At 48.3% G+C, this 23646-nt stretch overlaps 2 protein-coding genes across 3 annotated transcripts; one reads left to right on the forward strand and one right to left on the reverse strand.

Annotated features, from left to right (window-relative positions):
* On the reverse strand, positions 1–16518 carry PPP1R10 (protein phosphatase 1 regulatory subunit 10). 2 transcript variants are annotated; one of them, XM_018038847.1, is made up of 20 exons: positions 16448–16518; positions 15540–16066; positions 9384–9502; positions 8406–8492; positions 8116–8251; positions 7637–7688; positions 5821–5898; positions 5500–5673; positions 5214–5319; positions 5006–5118; positions 4428–4528; positions 4030–4174; positions 3795–3953; positions 3440–3686; positions 3210–3273; positions 2918–3112; positions 2707–2782; positions 2368–2481; positions 1492–2202; positions 1–1236 (listed from the first exon to the last, which is right to left on the reverse strand). In XM_018038847.1, the coding sequence occupies exons 3-20, from the start codon at positions 9488–9490 to the stop codon at positions 1127–1129; spliced, it is 2775 nt and encodes a 924-aa protein (XP_017894336.1). In that variant the 5' UTR covers positions 9491–9502; positions 15540–16066; positions 16448–16518; the 3' UTR covers positions 1–1126. The 2 variants fall into 2 exon arrangements, with proteins under 2 accessions (XP_017894336.1, XP_017894335.1); XM_018038846.1 differs by lacking the exon at positions 16448–16518 and adding an exon at positions 16292–16388.
* Positions 16862–23200, forward strand: MRPS18B (mitochondrial ribosomal protein S18B). Its single transcript, XM_005696623.3, has 7 exons — positions 16862–17023; positions 18339–18447; positions 18719–18816; positions 18944–19012; positions 20460–20526; positions 21994–22053; positions 22635–23200. Exons 1-7 carry the CDS (start codon positions 16946–16948, stop codon positions 22928–22930), a joined length of 777 nt encoding a protein of 258 aa, XP_005696680.1. The 5' UTR covers positions 16862–16945; the 3' UTR covers positions 22931–23200.

A 23646-nucleotide genomic window follows, 5' to 3' on the forward strand; every position in this document is an offset into this window, starting at 1 on the left:
TTAAATACTTCTCTTTCCACTGTTTATTATTAATGTACAAAATATACAAAACCAAAAGAAAAAGAAAATACTCATCCTCAAATCCATTGTGGCTCTAACCCAAGACCCTGCACAAAACCTAACCAATCCACTGTTTTCATAGAAAACAACTGATGCCGAGACGGGTGAAGGAGAGGACTGGGAGAGGACAGGTCATCATCGAATCCACCCAGGAAGGCACCTGGTGGGGATTCAGAGGTGGCTGACAGGGCAAGGGAGCTGGAGGCCTCACACCTACGAGGTTCCAGGTGGGGAGCAGGAGCGCGCTCACTCCCAGAGGCAGTGCATGTAGTGTGACTGTCAGGCCCAGCATGCCAGGCTTCAGTTGATGAAAAGCTGGTCTCACTGTTTAACAGTTTCCAGAAGGAGCTGTAGGCAAGGGTGGACCACCACCATGGCCTCACCTCTGCCAGCTAAAACTTTCACGGGCTGCAGATGTGATTTGCCATCATTGAACCTAGCACACCCAAGGTGCAAACTTGAGTGTCCTCAAAGATTGCAAAAGTCTCACTTGAGAAAAGGACTCAATGTAAAAAAGCCTATGTTCGGGGAGGGGTGGGGATGATGTGTTCCAGAACTCAAATCCAGCCTGATTGAGCCCTCTCACTCAGTGCAGCGGGGTACACGGTACCCCTTTACATCCCCACCCATGGGGAAATGAACGTGGCTGGGAGGATTTCATAAGTGCAGCTGATCCCACGTCAGAGTTCCGTGTGCATGTGGAAAGACCCACAGCAGGAGAGCAGAGGTGTTCTCCAGGATAACCAGCTCTAGGTTCTCAGGCGTGAAGGGCAATACCGGAAAGGGGCTCGGGATACAGGGCAAAACTCCTCAAAGAGTGAAGCCAACTGGGTCTCCTCTTCAGCAGTCCAGGGTACAGAATCTGTCCAGTCTCCCTCCTCCCCAGACTGGAGGAAAATATGTACATTGATGCGCACCAGTGATCAGAAAACCCCCAGAACCCAGGCGTGTGGGCACTGAGGGGCCGGCTCCTCATCAGCTGGGGGAAGGGGAAATGGGCCTCACAGAAGCCATAAGAGAGTGGAAGGAGCAAGGCTGCAGTCCACAGGGCGGGGCGGGCGGGGGCCTAGGGCAGGGGCGGCCCGTTGACGCCCGGGTGGTAGAAGGCACAGTTGTTCTCGTAGCGGCAGTTGCCCTTCATCATGAAATGCCGACACACGGGGCGGTTCGACATGTCTGTGGGGATGAGGATGGGATCGTTAGACAGGAAGGCTCAGAGGCCGGTGCCACTCATCCCCCCAGTCCAAGGAATCCTGAGAGCCATCTTTCAGAGACCTAGTCTTGGGGGCCTGGGAGAAGGGCAAAAGGGGCATGTGGGAACTGGAAGTGAGGTGACCTCGTGTTCTGCCTGACATACCCCCGTAGTGAGGCCTCCCGGACACTTGTACGGGACACCAAGAGCTGCACGTGGGGGACAGGAAGCACACTCACCTCCTCCGTGGCTGTGGCCGCCATCATGCCCTCGGTGGCCCCCTCCTCCATGGCCAGGGCCATCGTGGCCACGGTGCTCGTGAGGGGGTGGCCCGCGGTGGTCGTGACCTCGGTGACCAGGGACATCATGAGGCCGGTGGCCATGGGGCCCCCCGTGTCCAGGGCCTTCATGGGGCCGATGGCCACCACCAGCACCCATTCCTCCACCGGGGCCTTCATGGGGGCGATGTCCACTGCCTCCACCCATGCCACCGCCGGGGCCTTCGTGGGGGCGGTGCCCCCCACCCATGCTACCACCAGGGCCTTCGTGGGGGCGATGTCCACCACCCATGCCACTGCCAGGGCCTTCATGGGGACGATGTCCGCTGCCACTGTTCATGCCGCCACCAGGGCCTTCGTGGGGACGATGTCCACCGCCGCCAACCATGCCCCCACCAGGGCCCCCTCGTCCATTTGGAGGCCCGCCTCCAGAGCGACCTCCTCTGGCCCCCCGGAATGGAGGAGGAGGGGGAGGTGGTTCATTGCCTCCTCGGCCACCTCGGCCTCTATGGTATGGCCCAGGGCCAGGTCCTGGCCCACCCCGCATCGGGCCACCCCGCATAGGGTCACCTGGGCCATCCCAGAAGGGGTCACCCCCCCGGGGAGGGGGTGGGGGACCCAGGAGACGTGGACCCACTGGCCCACCAGGCCCCCCAGGGCCTCCATGGGGACCTGTTAGGAGGGGGAAAAAAAGGGAGAGACAATGTCAGCTACCTGAATTATACCTAGGGACCACCATCTCCCAACCTAAACCACCCCAGGTCTGGTCAGTGCTGTGCTGTTACCAGGCCCAAATCCAGCAGACAAGCCCCTTCCAACCACTTGCTCTCCACCTACCTGGCATGGGCCCCCCAGGTCCAGGGGGGAAGTGCTGCATGCCCTTGGGGGCCCCAGGGCCTCCGGGTGGGAAACCATTGGCTATCGGACCAGGGCCTAAAAGCCCATGTGGCACTGTTGAATAAGGAGTAAAGCAGTCAGCAAGAGGACTCGAGAAGAGTGGCATGGTGTCCTCCCGCTTGGGCGCGTCCAGCCAGCCCTTCCCACCAACCTGGCAGAGCGCCGCTCTCTGTCCAGTCTTCCCCTCCCGCGTCTTGCCGCCCAGTGGCAACACCCGAGCTCCCCCAAGTCCACTGCCGGTCCCCTCGCCCAGGCCCGGGGGCTGGCCCTGAGCATTACCCAGCATCTGCTTGATCTTGTCTGAATAGTCTGCTTGCTTCAGCAGTTCTTCTGAGGGATGACTGTTGGGGCTACCCTGTAAGGCAAGGTCGTTGAGGACAAGGTCAACAGAGAACAGGGGTAACACCCTGAGGCTCGAGCAGGTGGGGAGGCGAGCAGAGGGGAGTGAGGAGCAAGGGAGATAGGAGAGCGGCAGGAGGGGGGCTCGTACCATGATGGAGGTGAGGATCTCCTGCACGTTGATGCCGCCTCCTCCAGGACCCTGGGGGCTCTTCCCAGCACCCATGCTCCCCATAAGATTAGCCAGAACCGGAGGCAACTTGGAACCACCTGCTCCGTCAGGTGACCCACCGGCTCCCCCAGGTTCCAGGGTCTCAACATATGGGGTCTCATCCATGGAACATTCCTGGAAGAACAATCGGGACCAACAAGGAATGAAGAGATTGTCTCACATGAAAGAGGCATTAATACAATCACAATCTCCATCAGCACGCAATACTCACCTCATCTAGGGGGATGAGCTTTGGGGGGATAGGTTCATAGGGCTCAGGATCCGGCTCATGAGGACTGTCAGGAAAGCCGCAGGCGATAGAAAAAAATAAAAGAATGACAGTCAGATTATTTACTCAGGCCCTCCGCTTTCTTCCTAACCCCACCCTCTTCTGATTACCTCAAGGCCCGTTCCCCTCAAGGGCTCAATACCTAAGGGAGCGACCCCCCGCCTATTGCTCACCTTTCCTTGTTCAGGAAGAGCTCCTGAAGGATCCCCTTCTCCCGCTCAGCCTGGATGTACCGCTCCTGGCTGTTGCTTCCAGGGGTGACGAGGGGCGAGGGCAGCACCAGGGGCCGGGGGCACACCCAGGGCACCTTCTCCTCCATGTTGTCATGGCTCAGACGCCGGGCCGTCTCAAATGCATGTCGGTCTGACAGTATCTCTCGCTTAGCTGCTTCGCCAAAGTCCTTGATCTTATTCACATTTACTATCACCCAGAAGAAAAAAAGCAAGAGGGGAAAGTAAGCCCAACCAAGTCCATTTACCAACCAAGTCCTTCAACCCCACCTCCTACAGAGGAAACCAGATCGCTCACCTCGCTCAGTCTCATCCAGTTCAAAATAGAAATACTCTCTTAGCTTGCCCTCCTCCGGCCACGTCACAGTTTTCCTCTTCCTGCCTTTCCGGGTCAGCTGGCTAGGATCACTGGGACTCTCCACTGGCTTCACATCCAGAGCTCCTGGCTCCAAAGAGGCTGGAAGCAGAAGTGATTTCAGACCAGTCCCTTCCTTTCAAAGAACCCCCAAACCTGATCCAGGTTCTGAACTCACCAGTATCCATGAGCTCTGGGACTTCGACAGGGGGAACTGGGGTCCCGGGACGTTCTGTGTCCATAGCCTCAGGAGGTGCTGGCTCTGGGGAAGAAGGTTTGGCCACACTTGGTTCTGTGCTTGTTTTTCCTTCAAATGGGCTTGGCTATCGTGGAAGAAAAAGACGTCACTGGGCACACAGGAAAGGCCAGGTCAAGGCAGGGCAATCAGCTCAGGTTCTAGGAAGCACCCCCGACGCTCCCTGTCAAGGAAGACCGCCCCTGACAACGCTCTGCTGCCGCCACAGTCTACGTCTGAGACAACGCCTCTTGCCTTCCCCAGCACTCCACGCTGCTGGGCCCTTCCTTTCCCTGTACCTTTTCTACCTGGCCGCGGTACCTACTGCCCAGTACCCGTACCTTGGCAGCTGTGGGTGACAGCACCTTCTTCTTCTTCTTAATTTTGATGCCTGGGACAGGGGCTGAATTGAGCGCATCCAGAAAGCCCAGGCCCTCCATAGCTGCAAAAGAAAGAAAACATAAAATAGCGTCATCAGACCTCTTCATGAGCCTATTCTTACAAAGTCTGGGCAGAAAATTGGTCAATAGAGATGCTGCCTGAATGTTGGACACAATAAGCTCAAGGTGACCAGGAAGCGTATGTAGGAGGATTTGCACAAGAAATTCATGTCATTCTTTCTTTCAAAGGCAGGCAAGCCACGGCTCTGGATATGAATCACAGCTCAGGTAAGCGACAAAGCCAGCCCCCACGAATGTGACAGCTGGGAGCACCCCAACCAGTCACTGAGTAGCAAGCCTCCCTAACTCCATCTCTCAAATCACTCCTAAGCCATCCTCTGAACGACTCCCATGGAGGGAATTTCTGAGGTACACACATTAAAGGACACCAAGATGTCAAATGAAAATGGAGAGAAGTGTTTCATTCCCATGAAGAGTTGGCTCCCAATTAAAAGTACGTCCTCCCACTTTAGACTCACGCTGTGGTGGGATGATCTTCACTTTGATCTCTTTGGTGGCATTGGGTGTTGTGTTGAGTGGTTTGTATTTCTTCTCTGCCGGAGGGGCAGCATCTCCTGGGGCAGCTGCAGAACTGTGAGAAAGGGAACCGTCAGCACCAGACTTGCCCCTTCCTTCTCCCTCAGGGCCACACACCCTGACCATTCAGAACCCAGAATGTGTCTGTACCTCTGACGCTTGAGGGGGATGGGTTTAAGGTTGTACTTGTCAGAAACCACCACCGCACTGGCATTCTTCTTCACGGGCACCAGAGACGGGGTCTCCAGCTCTAGTCCTGAGGGAAAAGACACGGTGTTGGAGATGGACTTTCCCCTCTTAACCTTCATCAAGCCGTATAAACCCCCGTGACGCCTCACCCACTTGAGTTCCGTCTTCTACAGAGTTATGGCAGAAGTCTGTAGGCCCGGCTGTGTACCTACCCACAGACCCTCCGGAGGCCAGAAGGCAGTCTTACCGGTGGAGCGGAACTTGGCGTGACTGGGCGCTGTGGTGCGGAGAGACTTGGGCTTTTCCCTCTTCTTTTCCGGGGCCTCCTCAGCCCGAGTCTCAGCCTTCACCTCAGTCACCGGTCGCTCAGGAGGGGTGGTTCGACTCTTTCCCTCTTCTTTCCGTTTCTTCTTATCTTTCTCTGTTGTGCAAAAAAAGAGAAACAAAGGATTTTATTTAGACAAAGAGAAAGACTGTCAGAAGTAAAAAGCAGGCTATGGGCATGGAAGGCCACAACCCAGTGGCAAAGAAAGAAATCAATCCAAGGGATCAGGGCCAAAGAGCTTACCAGCAGGCTGCGTACTGCTCTGGGAGCGGATGACCGCCATCCAGTCGCTGACAAGGACTGAGGCCAACTTCCGGAGTTCTGCAGGTAAGAGAAAGAGGAAATGCCTAAGTAATGTAACATACTGCATGGAGATTCAAGTCATAAAACTAGAATATGGCAGAATAAACCCGTGCCTATGCCCTTCCTCTAACCACTTATTACAATAAAATCAGGAGAAAGGTGGGCAGAGTTCAAGCATCTGAAGGGCTATTAGATTTAAAAAGAAATTGTATTAGTCTACCTCGTCCTAAAGGGAAACTTAATGCAAAATTTCAAGGAGGCACATTTAGATCCTCTTAAAAAAGTATTTTCTAGGCAACCTTTTTTTCCTAGAATGCTGCTAGTGACAACAGCTTTTTAAAAAATCAATTAGATGTTGCAAGAGTGAAAAAAGAAATTGAAAAACAGACCAATTTAGGATGAATGAAACAGTCTATCTAGAGAAAAAAGATGATCAGAGAATTTAAAGATAAAAAACAATTTATTTCTAAATACATGGGAGAAAAATTTGTTGCCCTTTGTTTCCTTCTGTACTTGGCAAATAACATCTCCTATCTACAGGACCTCTTTCTGGGCCAGTGTTCCAACTATGGGCTCATTCAATGACGAGATTATGGTAGAACATCAAAACAAGTTTTCAAAATAGTCACAAACCCGGTAACTTCTATACTTAATGCAGTATGAACCCCAGTGCATCCCCAATGAAGAAATATAATATCCTAACATCTTTTGGGAGCAACTGATACTATGGTCCAGTGACACAGTTGATAAGGAATGTACAATTTCAGTATCTAAAGTCAGTACAGAATAATGAAGGCAGCATAATTAAGCTAGCTGAAAGAGGAGCCAATACACCCTAACAGATAATCAAAAGATGGGCAATGATTTAACGGGATCTTTCTGTGTTATAGACCACCCTACAAAACTACTCTGAGATGTCCCAAAAATAGTGAAGTGCTCATTATATAAAAGGATGGAAAGCCAGGGAATATTTTTCACTTAAACAACACAATGTGAGTTAAAACAAAATCAAGATCATTTATCCTGGAAAATGTTCCCAGGGTTTTCTGCTCCAGCTAACGGAACTACAGCTAGGCCTGCTGAGGCCTGGATGCTCCCACCACACCAAAGCCATAGCCTCTTTCCAAAGGGACCAAATACATCATTGCCCACGAAGAGCAGGCCTATATTCTGATCAGGAGAGCAGCTCTGCTGCAAGACTGTTCACTTGTGGGAAACTAGTATCCTGTGCTCCTGGATTACACCTTGGGTATAAAATCTGGGGTGAACTCTTGGATGGATGTAAATCCTTTTCTTCTCTAAAGAAAAGCCAGGGACTTCCCTGGTGGCACAGTCGATAAAGAATCTGCCTGCCTATGCAGGGAACACAGGTTCGGTCCCAGGTCCAGAAGATTCCACAGGCTGCAGAGCAACTAGGTCCGTGCACCACAACTTCCGAAGCCCACGCGCCCAGAACATGTGCTCCCCAAGGAAGAGTAGCCCCTGCTCACCGTAACTAGAGAAAGCCCCTGCACAGTAACGAACACCCAGCCCCACCAAAATACATAAATGAATAAAATAAAAACACAAAAAAGAAAAGCCAGAACTGTATGACCCTTGCCAGGAGCTCCAAAACCCTTTGTCTTAGAAAAGGAAAGAATCTCTTGCCATCAAAGCTAAGACATACCCAAGGAGTCGCGATTCTGCCATGCCCTAACAGCAGGGTGTTTACTGGGAAAACTAGCATATATGTTGTTAGGAAAGGACAGGCCCTCACCTTCATCGTCACTCGACTTGCTCAGCTGTTTCACCAGTTTGGCTGTGTTGTTCTACCAAAGAAAGGGAGCAACAGGACGGTAAGTGACAGGAGGAAAAGCTGCCCCCTCAGAGCTCACCACCCCCACCGACTCACGCACAGTCTCTCAACAGCCACTAACACTGCACACACTCTCTCTCTTATAAAGCCCTGGGAGACATATTCTTACTCTAAATCAACCCACTTAGGTAGGTTCAATCACTCCCATTTTACAGATGAAAGAACTGAGGCTTGGATATACACAGTGCCCCATGTCACACACCTATTAAAACAGACAGATTTGAACCAAATCTTGATTCTAAAGTCCTACTTTTTTTTTTTTTTTTAAACCATTCTACCTCACAGGTCCAAGACTGCAGCCACATCAGAGTGGATGTGGGTTTTTCATCTGTTAGGCTAAACCAAAAAGGAAGAATCAGGATTCTAAAGACCGAAGGTACCTGCTTGAGATGGTCAACAGTGAGGGGCAGGTGCTGCAGGGTCAGCAGAATCTGCTGTAAGAGGGGAATGTTGTTGGTTGTCTTCGAATACGTCAGCCAATTGTTAAGAAGCTTGTAACCACCGACGTCAATAAACCTGCAGGCAGGCAGGAGGATCTGTCATGCCCTTCCTGGGCCTTGGGAGTACACCCCACCCTCCTTGTCCCCCATCAAAGACCGAAGAATCCCATGCCTCAGCACCCCACTTCTAATTACACCTCCCCATCCCAGTCACCCAGGTCCCCGCTTACTTGATCAGTACTTCCGGTGAACGGGTCTGCAGGAGAATGTTCAAGTACGTGCACCGACTCACCATCTTCCGTGCCTCCTTCATCAGGCTGTGTAAGAGGAAGCGCAGTCAGAAATGCAGGGCGTCTAATCTGCAGAAGTGCCCGGAGATTCCTGAGAACTCGGGACTCTGCTCCCGGGCTGGGGACCACACAGGCCCCCAGAAGCATGGGGTGGGTTAGGGGAGATGTGGAAACCCCTAGAAGGGTGGAACACAATGGAGGAGACGCACTGAAGTCTCCAATCCGGGGAGGCGGGTGTCCCTGCTTCCCTCACACTCAGGACATGTCTGATGCTGCTTCCAGGTGAAAGTCTTTGCCTTCAACTACCATCTCTCAGGACTGACTCAGTCCTAAGTCACTTTCTCCTGGAAAACGTGAGGATTCCTGAGGGAAGACATAACCAAACCAAGACTCCTGTCACCTGGCTCCTCTGCTTCCTTCCTTCGCTTGGGACTGTGGCTCTCCAAATATCCAGAGGCCATTAGGGCCAGGGGCCAACTTTACTATCACCAGTTCTAACATAATTGGATTTGAATCCTAGTCTACTGACTCCCACTCCTCAGAAACACACTTCACTATCTGCTTTAAGGATAGTCATATTCAGTTCAGTTCAGTCGCTCAGTCCTGTCCAACTCTTTGAGACCCCATGAACTGCAGCACGCCAGGCCTCCCTGTCCATCACCAACTCCCGGAGTTCACTCAGACTCACGTCCATCGAGTCAGTGATGCCATCCAGCCATCTCATCCTCTGTCTTCCCCTTCTCCTGCCCCCAATCCCTCCCAGCATCAGAGTCAACTCTTCACATGATGTGGCCAAAGTACTGGAGTTTCAGCTTCACCATCAGTCCTTCCAGTGAACACCCAGGACTGATTTCCTTTAGTCATATTACAACACACAATATCCCCTACTCACAACAAATTCAAAGGGTACAGACTCACCTGAAGATTTTCGAAATCCCATCCACACTCTTGACTTCCCCATCTCGGTTAAGGAAACTATCCAGGCCCTTGAGAAGCTCTTTGGGGTCTATGGGACCCGAACCCATGATCAAGGTTTTCTAAGAGGATAAAACAAACAGAGAATAAATGGGTGGCAAGGACAGCTCCAACTGCCTCTAATAAATTCCATCTCTACATTTGACAGATTAGCAGTGACTCATTATTCAATCTACATTCAACTATATTCACCATTACCCAGATAAGAAAAATCAACACAGACCATTGTTCCCACTAAGAGAACAGCCCTGGCAAGTGTTAACACTGACTGAAGGGACAATAATTAGACTGGGAGACTGAGGCAGCACCTGTCCTCTTGCTGCAAGTGACATCCTTCCTAGGATAGCTGAACTTCACAATGTGTAACAGGTAAGGTTCACGTTCCCGAAACACTCAACTCTCCAAGGCATTTCTGCTTATTATGTATGGTTTCTCCTTAGTTGTTAATGAATCTACCTTAAAACACACACATACACCACCCCCACCCCCAAACTATTAGCTTGAGAATAACTGGGCCAATCATGGGTGTTGGGCTAAGTGTCTTTCATGAGTCAATTATTTTTTGTCTTAGCCCACAGTCAACTGCCACATGTTTCCATCAGTAGATAATCGTTCTAAGCTGTAGGTCAAAGAGAAGGAAATAAAACTTGAAAACTGATCCTCTCCCCAATGGGAGTTAGGGGTGGCTCCCAGAAATCAGACAACTGGAGGTAACGAAAATCAAGCAGGTCCTCTTAAGCCCTGAAAAAACAGGTCCCTCATGAATCAAACACTGCACAAGTTTTTACTGTTTCAAAGTTAAGGGCAATATTACTTTGTGGTTTCAAAAGCAAACAGGAGGCTCGGACTCCTAACTCCCCACCTAAATGAAACCACCACCCACTATCCCTGAGGAGGGCCTGAAATTAGAAACCATGAAGCCGAAAAGAAAGGAGCAAATAAAAGCAAACGCTGGGGAATGCCACTACATTTTCAGTAGCTACTTTAGACCAGGTTAGAAAAGGAGTTAATTAAAAGCTGAACACAGCTGTTTTGGGACAGAGAAGAGTAAAGCCATTTCTAGGCCAGAACCCAAGTTCAGGAGAGGCAATTTAGAATCAATATGGTTCTGATTAGGATTTTTATCCACAATGCCCCTTAACACTGGCTTCTGAGAGGCAGAAAAGGCACCTTAGTAATATCAACATCTGGGAAAGACGACACTGGGTAGGAAGGTGGCAAGGTGAAAACAGCCTCCTGCATTCAGTGCAAAGACAAAGACAGGAAACAGTGGCGTCCTACAAAGACAGCTATGCTTTCTGCAGAAAGCAGGCTTCTTTTAAGATCACGTCAGTTAGTGATATTGAGTCTCAAGCTAAAAGAGAAAAACAACCGTAACAATCTCAACCTTTTACTCTTCCCAACAAAAAAGTCAATAAATTGCTAAATTTCCAGGTCCTAACAACCTAGGCCAAGAACAGGCAGAGGCGGGGGTTGGGGGCGGTGGTGGAGAGACTTGGTTCCTAAGACCAGAACCTGTGGGTTGAATACAAGGAGCGATGAAGAAAGGTGAGCGAATCTGGGGTAACTGTGCTGTTGCTACTGCCTTGCAATCTCCACAAGGGCAGGTAGAACCTAAGGTCAGAGGAAAAAACATTCAAGTCCAATACCAGATAAACTAGAAGTCCACAGGCCAAACCCACTGAAGTATGGTGACTCTTACACACAGAGACATAGGGATAAAGGAATTTTCCCCAGGTAGTAAGGCACTATAAAGTGATATATAGACACAACAAAGGAATACATAAAACAGAGTTCTCATGTGCTAGAGCCTGGAAAAGCAAGAGTGACTTCCAAGTAATATATATCATTAAGTAACCAATGATATGTCATTTGACAAAAAGCTTTCCATGTAGCTTCACTTCAAACCAATACCCCCTAAACAGAGCTAGGCCCTCAGATTCAAAGCCAGAGCTGAATACACAGCACCTTGGAAAAGTCCCTTTTGCACCACCAGTTAGGCCAACAGACCCATTCACCCTACTTCCTTCACACACACATATAAAAAACCTGTCACCTGAGCTCAAATGTTCCTTTGCTTAAGAGGGTGGGAGATTAGAGAACTTTCTTTCGAGAGAAACCAAAACTCTGAGCAAACGGAAAAACTCTGTCCAGTGCCTTCTACTAGGAATGGGACCCAGGGACAACTTTTTAATTCCCAACTGTAACAAGCAAGAATAAAAGACAATAGCCAAGGAAAGCTAGAAAACAAAGCAGAAGAAAAGTTAAACATTCAATTTGTACTAGTTTTCCTATTATTTATATTCTGGAAATATAATTAAACTTAACTTTATCTCACAATCATGTGGCTTTAAAATCTAGGTGGATCTTCTCATGATGGTTTTTCTTCAGGGAGGATAGCTTTCACTCACTTAGAAGGACCCCAAGTGGCTTACAACCTAACTGCCTTATTTTGAAGTCAATACATTTATAAAGAAGGTCCAAGGCACTCAAGTGGAAAGGAAAGAGCCGAGAACTCTGGCACAGGCCTACTGCAGAAAAAGGCAAAGGAGCTGACCAGGAAAGGAGGGGCAGTGACCATGTGCCACAACATATCAAGATCCCGGAAGGAAAGCTTAAGGAAGTTTTCTGGCAACAAAAATAATCCAGGGCATGATATGTTTTGATTTCCTTGAAGGCAGAACATATAGGAGGGTGGCGGGCAAGCAACCTCTGGCATCATCTCTACTTTGTCCTAAACCTGGGCTCTCCTTTCAGAGAAAGTTGCTGGCAGAGACATGCAGACACAAGGCACTGGGCAATGTTCTACCTTTCTTACCAGAGATAATTAAAATTAAGTCCAGAAGTGACACCAACTCCTGCCTCCAAAATAAATTTTACTGAAGAGTTATCAAATAAGGTGCAAAGTTACTCCATACCCATTGCCAATGAATCAGAACTGAATTGGTTCAGGACAAAAATTCTATGCAAGTTTAAAATCACTATTCAAAGGAGGGAGTCCAAGTTTAACTTAAGAGGCCTCAGCACTTCTGGAAATGAAGGGCTTTGTAGCTTACATTCCCTGCTTCCTAAGGCATCTGATGCATTTCCTAGTCTGTCTCCACAGTGAACTAAATTATGTCTCAGGTGATTCGCAAGGTTGCACCTCTCAAGTAGAAAGTCCCTCCCCTTCAAAATCATTCTGGAAACCTGGTAGCCCCTGCCCTACTCCAAAGCCTTTTCAATAAAAGTGTAAATTCACTTCCCAACCCACAGAACAGGGTCCCAGGAGAGAACTCTGGCCACAAACTCTAATGATCACGTTGTCCGACGTTCTCAGGATGGATGTGGGTCCCCTAGAAGACCTTTTTCCCATCTCCCACGTTAAGGCAGATCTTCTTTATTATAATCCCCTGCTCACTAGAGATCAGGAACCCCAGTGGGTAGAATGTTCAGCTCCCAAGGTAGGTATGCTGCAGAGGCACATGGCAAACTGCTTAAAAGATAAAAAACTTGTGGTCAATAGGACATGTGGAAGAGTCCCTCCCACCAATCCAGACGTTGAGTCATTGAGAATCCATACCCAAAACATTAGCCCTATAGTCTCACCAAGTCAGCACAAAGCAGTTGTACAAAATTGCTTTCCAATTCTGCCTAGACCCTTCACAGCTTCAGGGAAGGACTTCAAAAAATGAAAACTGTATGTAGAGTCTGATTAAGATTTGACTTGGAAAAACTTGAGAGGAAGAAAGGTAAGAAAGGGACAAGACCCTTAAACCACCCTCACCTCGGGCATGGTTTTCAAACATGCACCTAATGCTACAGCACCGCACAAGCTGAAAAACGAGGACATCATTTTCCCACTGTTTTTAAGGAATTTTAGAGGGGAAGGAAAAAGAAATTCAAAAAAGGGTGGCTCTTTGGAAAAAAGAAATGAAGATTGTGAAATGTAATACCAGAAAGGTTTTGCTTACCAGAAACCGTAGCTTGAATCCCCCTGCCTTGAGCTTACACCTGCCGCCTCCTTTCCTAAAGATTCACTTCTCATCTTAGTACCAGTGTACAGGAAGGAGCTAAGCAACTGGAGAACTGGGACAGCACTGAACACAAAGAGCTCACCCCCAGACCCAAGGCGGGAATAAGGGCCATTTAGAAATCAGTCCTGAAGGACCCACTCTCCCCCAGATTTCCATTATACAAATCGACCACACGCAGGAGGCCCAAGGACGGACTCAGTCCTGAGAACAAACGGCACATTTCAGGGTCATCAGGCCCCAGCTGTTTACTCCTGTTTCACCATCTTTGTGTCTTCCCCCAGGATCCCCCCACACACACTCACACCCCCGCTAAAGCTTCCAGTCCTAAAATACAGCTGTTTGGTTTTCCACCCCAGGCAACTAAAGCAGGGAAAACTTCCAAGCAGTAGTGATGAGAGAGGGTGAAAATAAAAGCAACAGGCTCGGGATCCTTATATACAAAAACTAGAGCTGCCCAAGGAGACAGCTTCAAGATCTAATTGCTACAAGCTTTTTTTCCTTTTAAGATAATGGTTACAGAAGGTTAAGGAACATAAGGAAAATGGCTTTTCCTGTCTAGCAGCAGCGTGCATGAGGAATCCAGTAGGCATCTGCTCGGGGGCGGGGTTTCGAGAGGGTGGAGAAAGGAGGAAGAAAGCTGATTACATCACCTTTCAGGGCGGCTCCTCCCCCTTGACCAAGTTTCTAGGGCGGCCCTAAGCTCTAGATGGCAAACGGGGAAGGAAAAACAAAGAAGCTGGGACGCCATTTTGTAATGGAGAAGACTCAAACTTAAAGCTATCCAGGCTCCGCCGGTAGCTCTTTCTTTACATTAAAAAAAAACACTTTTTTAGTAAAAAACAAAAAAGAAAAAAGCAGCCCATCCTGAATAGTCTGACCTATTATGAATCAATAAGAGCTTTGTGAGAATACAGGCAATTAAAAGTATTTAAAAGAACAAATTTTCTGCGGGGAGGAACTGAATTTGCAATTGAGGTTCAACTTGCTACTAACGACCACCCACCGCCCCCCCCCCGCATCTTCCCTATAAAGGGAAACGGGGTGGGGGGAGGACTTGGACCCCTCTCAACAAATAGGGTTGAGGTGGGAGGACAGGAGAAAAATGGGTCAAGACACAACCTGCGACGCCGCTTGGAAGACAAAGGACAAAGAAAGTCGCCATATTGAAGCAGGGAAGAAAAAAAAAAATTCCTTTTAACGACACAAATCTTTTAGATAGCATTCAATTGCACTAAATGGCTTGTAAAATTAATACTCCTGAATTCCACATTCCCCCAACCTTTCCACCCTCTAACTGTATTCCCCCGACCAGAAAGTATCAAGTTAAAATGTTACTTCTTTTAAATAACCTATGCAATCTGCAACAATTACAAAACATTCTTTACCTCCCCAGCTATCAATCTTGTATGTATTGGCACTAAGATTATATTTTGCCCTGAATTAAGTGTCTTGCAATCTTTATTCCTAGATTGCCACCTAAATTAACCACACAAATATACCCCAAGCATATTACATTAAAATTGAGAGGAGTTAACAATCATTTAAAAAGATACCCAACTATTACTTCTCTCCGCCCATCTCCTTACCCTGCAATCTTTATGTACAGATTGCTTATTAATCTGGCAAATTGAAAAGCGCCCTGCTTGTCTCACACACAAAGAAGTGGGACTTCTGGGCCACAAGATCCACCATCTTTTGTATGTGAGCTCATTAACCCTTTTGAAGACTGCTAACGAGAGGAAGGTAACCATTCCTCCTTATAAAAAGCAAACACTTATAGCTTTGGCAGTCTGGAAATTGGCTGGATTACCAAGGGTTAACCATCAAAATCCTAACTCGCAGGCCCTCCCTCCACCCTCTCCTTGCCTGCGGCAGAGCAGGGAAGAGGTAGGTGGTTAAGGGAGAGAGAACACTGTTTTAGACCCAACGGCCCTTTTTAATGGAGATTAAGTGACCGGATCGGTCCTTCTCCAGTTCTCTATTTGTTCTATGGTCTCATTTCTTCCTCTCATTATTTTTGGTTTCACAACGGGAAACGTTGATTTCTTGTTGCAAGGCTGGTTTTTGAAAATTCGACACTTACTATCCAATTTTTTTGCGACGTCAGCACCTCGGGCTCAGGGGGGGAGGGGATTAAAATTTTGGAGAAAAAAATAAAACAACCAACCAGGACCCAAAACTCAATTATTTGGGGGGCCTCATTGGATCAAAAAATCTCTTTAGAAAAAATAAAGGCCAACTCAGTATTCATTTCCCCCCCACCCAACTCCATTTAGGGAGGGGGGTCGTAGAAAAAAAGTTCTGAGTGGATTAAAAAAAAGTAAACGCTGGATGAGTGGACTTGGGTGAGTTTGGGAAGGGTGGGTGGTTGATTATTTTTGAAGTTATGTGGTGACGGTCCTTCGGCCACAGATTTCAAGTCCCAGGCAGCGTGGGCTGGTGGGGTGGGCAAGATAGGTGGGAAGGGGCAGAAGACACAAGTGGTTGGGCTGGTGGCTGCTCTTTTCCCTTTCCCCCCTCTCTCTGGATCCTTTCAAGGGCTTAGATGTTGCTGCGGCTTGTTTCTTTTCTCCTGGTGGCCGGCCTGTCTTTCTCCGAGAAAATTCAAACCTGGGATAAAAGGAACACAAGGGAGAAAGATGTAATCAGTACGGGCTGCTATTAAAACACCCAAAAGTACCATTTTTGTTGTCCCCAAACACTTCCATGTCCCACCCCGAATACAGCCGCTTAATACGAATCATGGCTCTCAACTGAGCCCGCGTTTGACCCGTTCCCCAGGCCAACTCTCCGAGCAAAATTTTACCCACCAACCGACAAAATGGCAACACTTACCTCTAAACGAACCCCAGAATGGCGGCTGCCCGCTCGGGCGGAGTCTTTTATACTAGGACACCGCCCAACGCGCCCAAACGTGCTAGTGGAACGCCCCCTTCGCGAGACAATTTGCGCGAGGCGTGAATTCATTGGTCAACCAGGTAAACCACTCACCAGCTGATTGGATATCCGGCCTTAACCTTCGCTCAGCCCCTTCCCCCGGGCACCTTCTTCCGCCTCCTTCCTTGGTTGGGGGTGGGGGCCCTAACGCGTGCGCGTGACCAAGCAGCCTAGTACCTCCCTTTCCTCTGCTTCCACCACTTCCGCCCTCGAGAACATGTCTCAACAAGGGTTGGTAGAATCGGCCCGGCGCATGCGCAATGAAAGGATCAGGGTCAAAAGCGACTTCAAAATTGCTTAAAACACAGACTCTAAGAATGAGAGTGAAAAGTCATAGTGACTGGTCCAGCAAAAACGCAATTTTAAGGCCGAATTCGATTGTGACGCAGTTGAAATTGCCCTCTCCCTACGCCCGCCCCTCACGCTTCCGTCCTGACGCAGACGCGCGTCCGCCTTCCGCACTGCGGGGTCGTCCTTGGCCCCACCCTACTCTGGTTCCTGGAACATGCGCAGTCTCGTTTGCGGTCTCGCCTGCTTTGCGGGTACGTCAAGATGGCTGCCTCCATATTGAACGTGTTGCTGAGGCGCCTTCCTAACGTTTCGCCCTTCAGAGGTGCCTACGGAGTTCAGGTAACTCCTTGGGGCACATTTTGTACAACCTCAGATTTGGTTGTACTTTCTCTAGGTCGTCGCTCCACTGCCAGGGATCCTGGAGCGGAGAGCTTCCCAAGTGCTTATACATTGGCTGTCAAGGAAACGCTCTGCTTCCCCCATCTCCCCCTTCCCCTCTCATTCCTCAGCACAGCGCGTTTTCTAATCTCGAGACAAGGGTAAAGAGCCAGGGTTGGATGTCATTCTCTTCCCAGCTTTCCATCTCGGCTGGATATTTAGGCGATGGAATGTGGACCCCTTGGCCAAACACAAACCAACTGTTAACTGTATGGTGGTGTCTAAATCTTTGATGCCCAAGGGTGTCATTGGGTTTTGAGGGACACTAACTACTACCAGCCCGGCTATCGCTCAATAAAGCCAGAATACATTCTCACGACCAGGGGACTAGTTTCTTGGCTCTTTATCTCACTAAATCAGTTTCTTACTAAAGCATACATGGGAGCATAACTACTTTGGATGGAGGTTTCCCCTCAGTCACACGTACTCACCACCCTGGAGATTCTTGATGGGGCAGCGTGATATTGGAAGGCTTGCCCATCTGCCACTCCCTAAAGTGAGACTGAAGAGTGATGAGAGGGGCTACCACAGAGTTAATTATAGACTTGGTAGCTTGGGACATAGCGTTAGGACTCACGTTTGTTCTGCCATATGGAATGTTGACCATCAACTTTTTATAAGACCGGGCAACTCAGTGATTCAGGATTCAGTTGAGTTGGGAGACTCACCTGTCCTTTACATCCTTTTCGTAGCACACATCTTGACTCCAGGAAGATAGACGTTCTCCCTTTTTTCTCCATTACACAATCATCTCAGGAAGCACAGAAACCTTATGTGTGCCAGGTTTTTGAGTTGTATTTTCAAATACATTTGCTTCCCAGTCACCTATCCTATTTATCTTCTAATGTTACCTTTTCTTGCAAGATCCAGCTGGAGGCAGGGATACCGGTTGTTGATGGTGTAGATTTAATAAACCAGTCAGTTCTTGTGCTTGAACTCAGTGTCTCGTTTTCCCTCTGTTGTTCAGTCGTTCAGTTGTGTCTGACTCTGCGACACCATGGACTGTAGCACACCAGGCTTCGCTTCGCTCTCCTTCACTGTCTCCTGGAGCTTGCTCAAACCTATATCCATTGAGTTGGTGATGCCATCCAACCATTTCTGCTCTGCCCCTCCTTTAATAGGTTCCCCTCTGTTGCTGACGGTGTAAGTTTAATAAACCAATCATGTTGTGTCCTGGAACTCTTGTCTCATTTTCTCTCTGCCCCTTCTTTTATAGGTTCCCCTCCAGACTCTTTGCACCAAAGGCCCCCCTGAGGATGATTCTCTGCCCCCAATTCCTGTTTCCCCTTATGAGGATGAACCCTGGAAATACCTGGACTCGGAAGGTACTTGTTTATTTTTTTAATATTTATTACTTATTTGGCTGTGCCAGGTCGTGGCTGCAGCATGTGGGATCTAGTTCCCTGACCAGCAATCCAACCCAGGCCCCGTGCATTGGGAACGTATGATCTTAACCACTTGCCTAGACCACCAGGGAAGTCCCTAGAAGGTACCTCTAAATGGACAAGAGGCGCGTCAAGTGAGGTCTGAAATAAGTGGACAGAGACAGCTCACCACCATCACCCAGGAGTAGCTTGTATGGTCTTTTCATTTCAGAATACCACAACCGCTATGGTTCTCGCCCTGTCTGGGCTGACTACCGTCGAAACCACAAAGGTGGAATACCCCCACAGCGGACTCGAAAGATGTGTATCGTGAGTTTCTGAGGATGGCACATGGATGGGATGTGGAGTGGGGCTGAAGGCCATAGTGACAGAGGCAGCAGTACGTTCTCTGACAGGGCTTTGAACGTCTTCACCTGCCTGTTACTTTTCTCTACAGCGTGGAAATAAAGTTGCTGGGAACCCCTGCCCCATCTGCCGGGATCAGAAGCTGCATGTCGACTTTAGGGTAAGGAGAATCTTGTCTTCAGTATAAAAACTTAAAGCCTCTTTGCAGTACTAAAAGAGATTACCTTAGGTGCCCCATTCTTCATATCCTGGGCCCCTACAATCCATTTTGCATTGACTTTCTGGCAACGTGAAAACATTACTCTTTCCAGCTTTTAGTATTTATTTACTGATGGCTGTGTTGGGTCTTAGTGGCAGCACACGGGCTCTTCACTGTGGCGAGGGCGTCTCTCTACTGGAGACAAATGGACTTAGTTGCCCCGAGGCATGTGGTATCTTAGATTAAACCCTAGTCCCCTACTTCGGAAGGTAGATTCTTAACCACTGGACCACCAGAGAAGTCCCTCCTTCCAGACTTTTGCCTTCTACTGTGGGTTATATATAAAAGATTCATCTCTTACTTGTGAAGTTTACAGTCTAAATCGGCAAGAGAAATGCTCATTTCTAATGAGAGGGAAATGCCCAAAGGTTCATTTGTATCAATCAGTTACTTCCAGATAGATTGGACTAGTTTTTTCCTGAGATTTTCTTTATTTTGTTGTCATTGATGTTTGATTGCATGTCAAGACTTGGGCCGGGAGGGCAGATACACGAAACAGTGTCTAATCTAGTTATTTAAAAAAAAAAAAAAAAACCTTAATTGTGAGGAGGAGAGGACTTGAAACAAGGATTCAGAAACTATAAAGATGACAGTGGAAAAGTGCCCTTCTGCATTTGCAGTATTAGAAGATGGTAGAGCAGAAACTGGCTGGTCATCAGGGAAGTTGGAGGGCATTCATATGTCAGTCAGCAGAGGCAAGTATCTGATTGCTTCCAGGCTTTTTCTGATACAGGTTGTAGAGGAGTCAAGGAGATACTTGTCAATTTCAGCTGTGTACTACTAGTTACCAAAAAAGGCTGTAATCATTTGATACAATTTATAAGAAATTACATGACTAAGGGAGAGAGAAAGGTTACAGATGGAACAGGGCAGATGAGTCCGCCTGCCATTGCACTCTGCCAGTATATCTGCTTTTCCTTTGGGAGTCTCATCACCTGTGATTAATTGCTGGCTGGGAGTCATTCTAACTATTAAATCTTTAAAATTGATCTTAACAAATATATATATTACATATAACATACCTTCATATAAATTAGTCACTTACAAACATATAACACATACTGCACTTTCTGGGTGATTTCAAGGGTTTGCCACCCTGCTGTCCCTAATTTGTTGCATGAAGAGCTGACTTTTGAACCTCACCCCTGCAAAAAAGAATTCTTTGTGAGTCTCAGTGACAGAATGTAGGATGTGCCTGTGAAATGGTTAAGAGGCCAGGAAAGAGGAAAAGTTTGCAAGAAAATGTATTCAGTAAAGGGATGGGGCTGAAACTGGGACATGGTGATTAACCTCTAACCATTTTGCTGACTTCCTTTCCTCTCTGTTTTTCCACCACTTTTCTCTACAGAACGTGAAGCTCTTGAAACAGTTTGTCTGTGCCCACACGGGTATCATCTTCCATGCTCCATATACAGGTGAGCCCATCATCCCCATCACCACCAGAATAGCTTTTTCTTACGGCACCTCTTATATTTATTAAGACAGACAACAGGTATTTCTTTGATGGCTCCTACTAATGGCATAAAAAGTGGGATGGAACCTTTTGGAAATCTTGATCTAATGGGAATAGTCATATGCTGAATAAATTACACGTGGACAAAAGATCCAGATGAGTACTGATATAAGCAAACTATCTAAATGGAGCTCTTAAAAGATAAATGGTGCTGATTGTTTCTTTTCTCTAGGGTCTCTTCACATTTCTGGAAGGCTTTCTCATAAATTGACTGTTCTTTAATGTGATTGACAGTTCAGTTAGATTTCCCAAATTTGGTGTAAACTCAGCAATTCAAGATTACGTCTGTTTATTCCCTAACTACAACCACAGGCCAAATCCAGCTCACTCTCATGTCCATTTATTTTCATACTGTTTACAACTGCTTCCAGTCTGCAATGGCAGAATTGAGCTGAGACAGATGATAATATATGCCTAAAATATATGCCACAGTGCCTCTGGTGTATGGCCCTGTACAGAAGCAGTTTGCCAACCTCTGTTCCAAAGCAAGATAAATTTGCAAAGAATAATCAGAATCCACCCTTTTAGGGGGTGATAGCCTGGTCAGTGGAGTTTGGTTTTTCAAGAAGTTGGGTTTTTTTTCCTTTGGGCTGCACGTGCAGCTTGTGGGATTTTAGTTCTCTGACCAAGGGTCAAACCCAAGCCCTCAGCAGTGAGAACGAGGAGCCCTAACCACTAGACCCCCAGGAAATTCCCAGGGAATTTTAAGAAGAATTTTATAGTCAAGCTGTAAAAGGCTGACGGAACTATTTTGCCACTTTCTCAGATAATCTTCCCCAGATCTGAAATCCTTTCTTCCTTTATTGACTCTTTCTGGGTGGATTGTCCAAGTCAGCCCTTTAACCACACTTTCCTTTTCTTTTTAATATTTCTTTTTATTTATTCATTGGGTTGCGCCAGTTCTTAGATGTGGCACACAGGATCCTTGAACTTCTAGTTGTGGCACGTGGGATCTATAGTTGCAGCATGCAGACTCTTAGTTGTGGCATGTGGGATCTAGTTCCCTGAACAGGGATTGAACCCAGGTCCCCCGCATTGGGAGTGGGAGTCTTAGCCACTGGACCACCAGGGAAGTCCCAGCACACTTGCCTTTTGAATGGTGTTCTGCTCCCTGTCTTGAAGCCTTTACCATTAGATGGCTTCTCTGTACTGGCCAGACCCTCCTAAGTCTTCATCCTGGTTCTCAGAGAACATTCTTGCCACTGAGCAGAAGGGGAAACCGAGGCTCATGGAGAGGTCAGGGGAATGGGGTCATTAGGTAGAGCTGGTCTTCCATAACTAGCCCTCAATCACCATAAGGAAACAGGTGTGTTATTTATTTACCGTGCCTTATCAAATGACCTGTGAGTTACCTTTTTTCTCCCCACAGGGGTCTGTATGAAGCAACACAAGAAGTTGACCCAGGCTATCCAGAAAGCCAGGGATCATGGTAAGCATGAGAAGGGGCACAGGGCAGTTTTCTTAGGCATAAGGATACTGACTTAGGGCTGGAGAGTGGATATAAATCCTCCCAGCTATCTGAGAAGTAGCACCCAACATGTTCTTCTCAAGAGTCTCTCCTTTCATCATTCAACTGTCCTTCAGTTTCCTCTCCTGAGTCTCTTACCTGTCATTGCCCTGTCCCTTTGTTCTTTCTCTGCCTTCTTATTTTGTAACTGTTGGTCCCAGTGCCATGGCTAGATCTTAAGAGCTTTGTATAAATTTTTGACCCTGGGCTCCATGACACTTTTACACAAGTTAGGAAGAGGTAGCCCTCTGTTAGGGCAGATGCAGCTTCCTCACCCTGGCACAGGACTGCACAGCTTGGCAGGCAAAAGCCCAGGCAGCACGTCAGCCCACACTTGCCCCCTTGGCCAGTAGCCTTTGGGTGGCACACCACATGCATAAATGTACCCAGTGGCTCTGATTGGTCCCTTCCTCCTTTTATAGGTTATTTTCCTTATTACCTTTGTTAATCTGAATTACCCCTTTCCTCTCTCCTGGCTTTCTCTCTTATTTTTAACCCCCTAGGTCTCCTCAGTTACCACATTCCCCAAGTTGAACCTCGGGACGTTGACTTCAGTACATCTCATGGAGCTGTGAGTGCTACTCCACCAGCCCCCACTCTGGTTTCTGGTGACCCCTGGTATCCATGGTACAGCTGGAAACAGCCACCAGAGAGAGAGCTGTCCCGCCTTCGCCGGCTCTACCAGGGCCATCTGCGAGAAGAAAGTGGCCCTCCACCTGAGTCGATGCCCAAGGTGCCGCTCACGGCCCCCACTGAAGCCACGCCCACTGAGCAGGCGGGCCCCCAGAGTGCTCTGTAGGTGTAGACTGGGACGGGACCGGCGGGTCTCCTTCACAATACTCATCCTGAAGAGGTGTGCCTACTTTGTGGCCAGTAGCAAGCTCAATCACCAGAGATTGTTGGTGAAAGGGATGAATACACATGAGGCTGAGGGAAGGTGGTACAGATTTGTATGGGAAACCTCAGTCCCTGCTGTTGTAAATAGATGGGTTACACATTCAGTTACTATTTCAGACTTGTGCCAGCTGCATTTTCCCACAATAAAGCTGTATCCTGTCTCTGGGCTGAATTTCAAATGAATGAATGCTATGGTGGGGGTTGGGGTTGCTGAGGGATTGGGCAGTGGGTGCTGCTGTGGGGAGAGGGGTGGTCAGGTTTGAGCCAACCCTGCCGGTGGGCTCTTGGGACCAGAAGCCACCTGAAATGAGCAGTTGTGCCATTCTCTCTTCATCACTTGTGGCCCCCTATGCCGGAAGCACAGTCTTCTCACTATTCCCAGCTGTTCACTGAGGAGCTGAAAGGTTTGGAGAATGAGACACTAGGCCCCAAAAATGGGTTGCTATGGCGCCCGCTGCCGTGGGAGGTGAGGATGGGCTGAGTGCTGTTGCTAAGCGACAGCTGGTCTGGCAAGAAGATTGGGGTCTCCGGGGCCAGCTGCTGCGATACAAGCGGGTGGTGGAGGAGGGGAGCGCGGGGAGGGGCGGTCCCCTGGGGACCTGCAGGCAAGGCAGGGGA

The sequence above is a fragment of the Capra hircus genome, chromosome 23, assembly GCF_001704415.2.
Source record: "Capra hircus breed San Clemente chromosome 23, ASM170441v1, whole genome shotgun sequence".
Lineage (NCBI taxonomy): Eukaryota > Metazoa > Chordata > Mammalia > Artiodactyla > Bovidae > Capra > Capra hircus.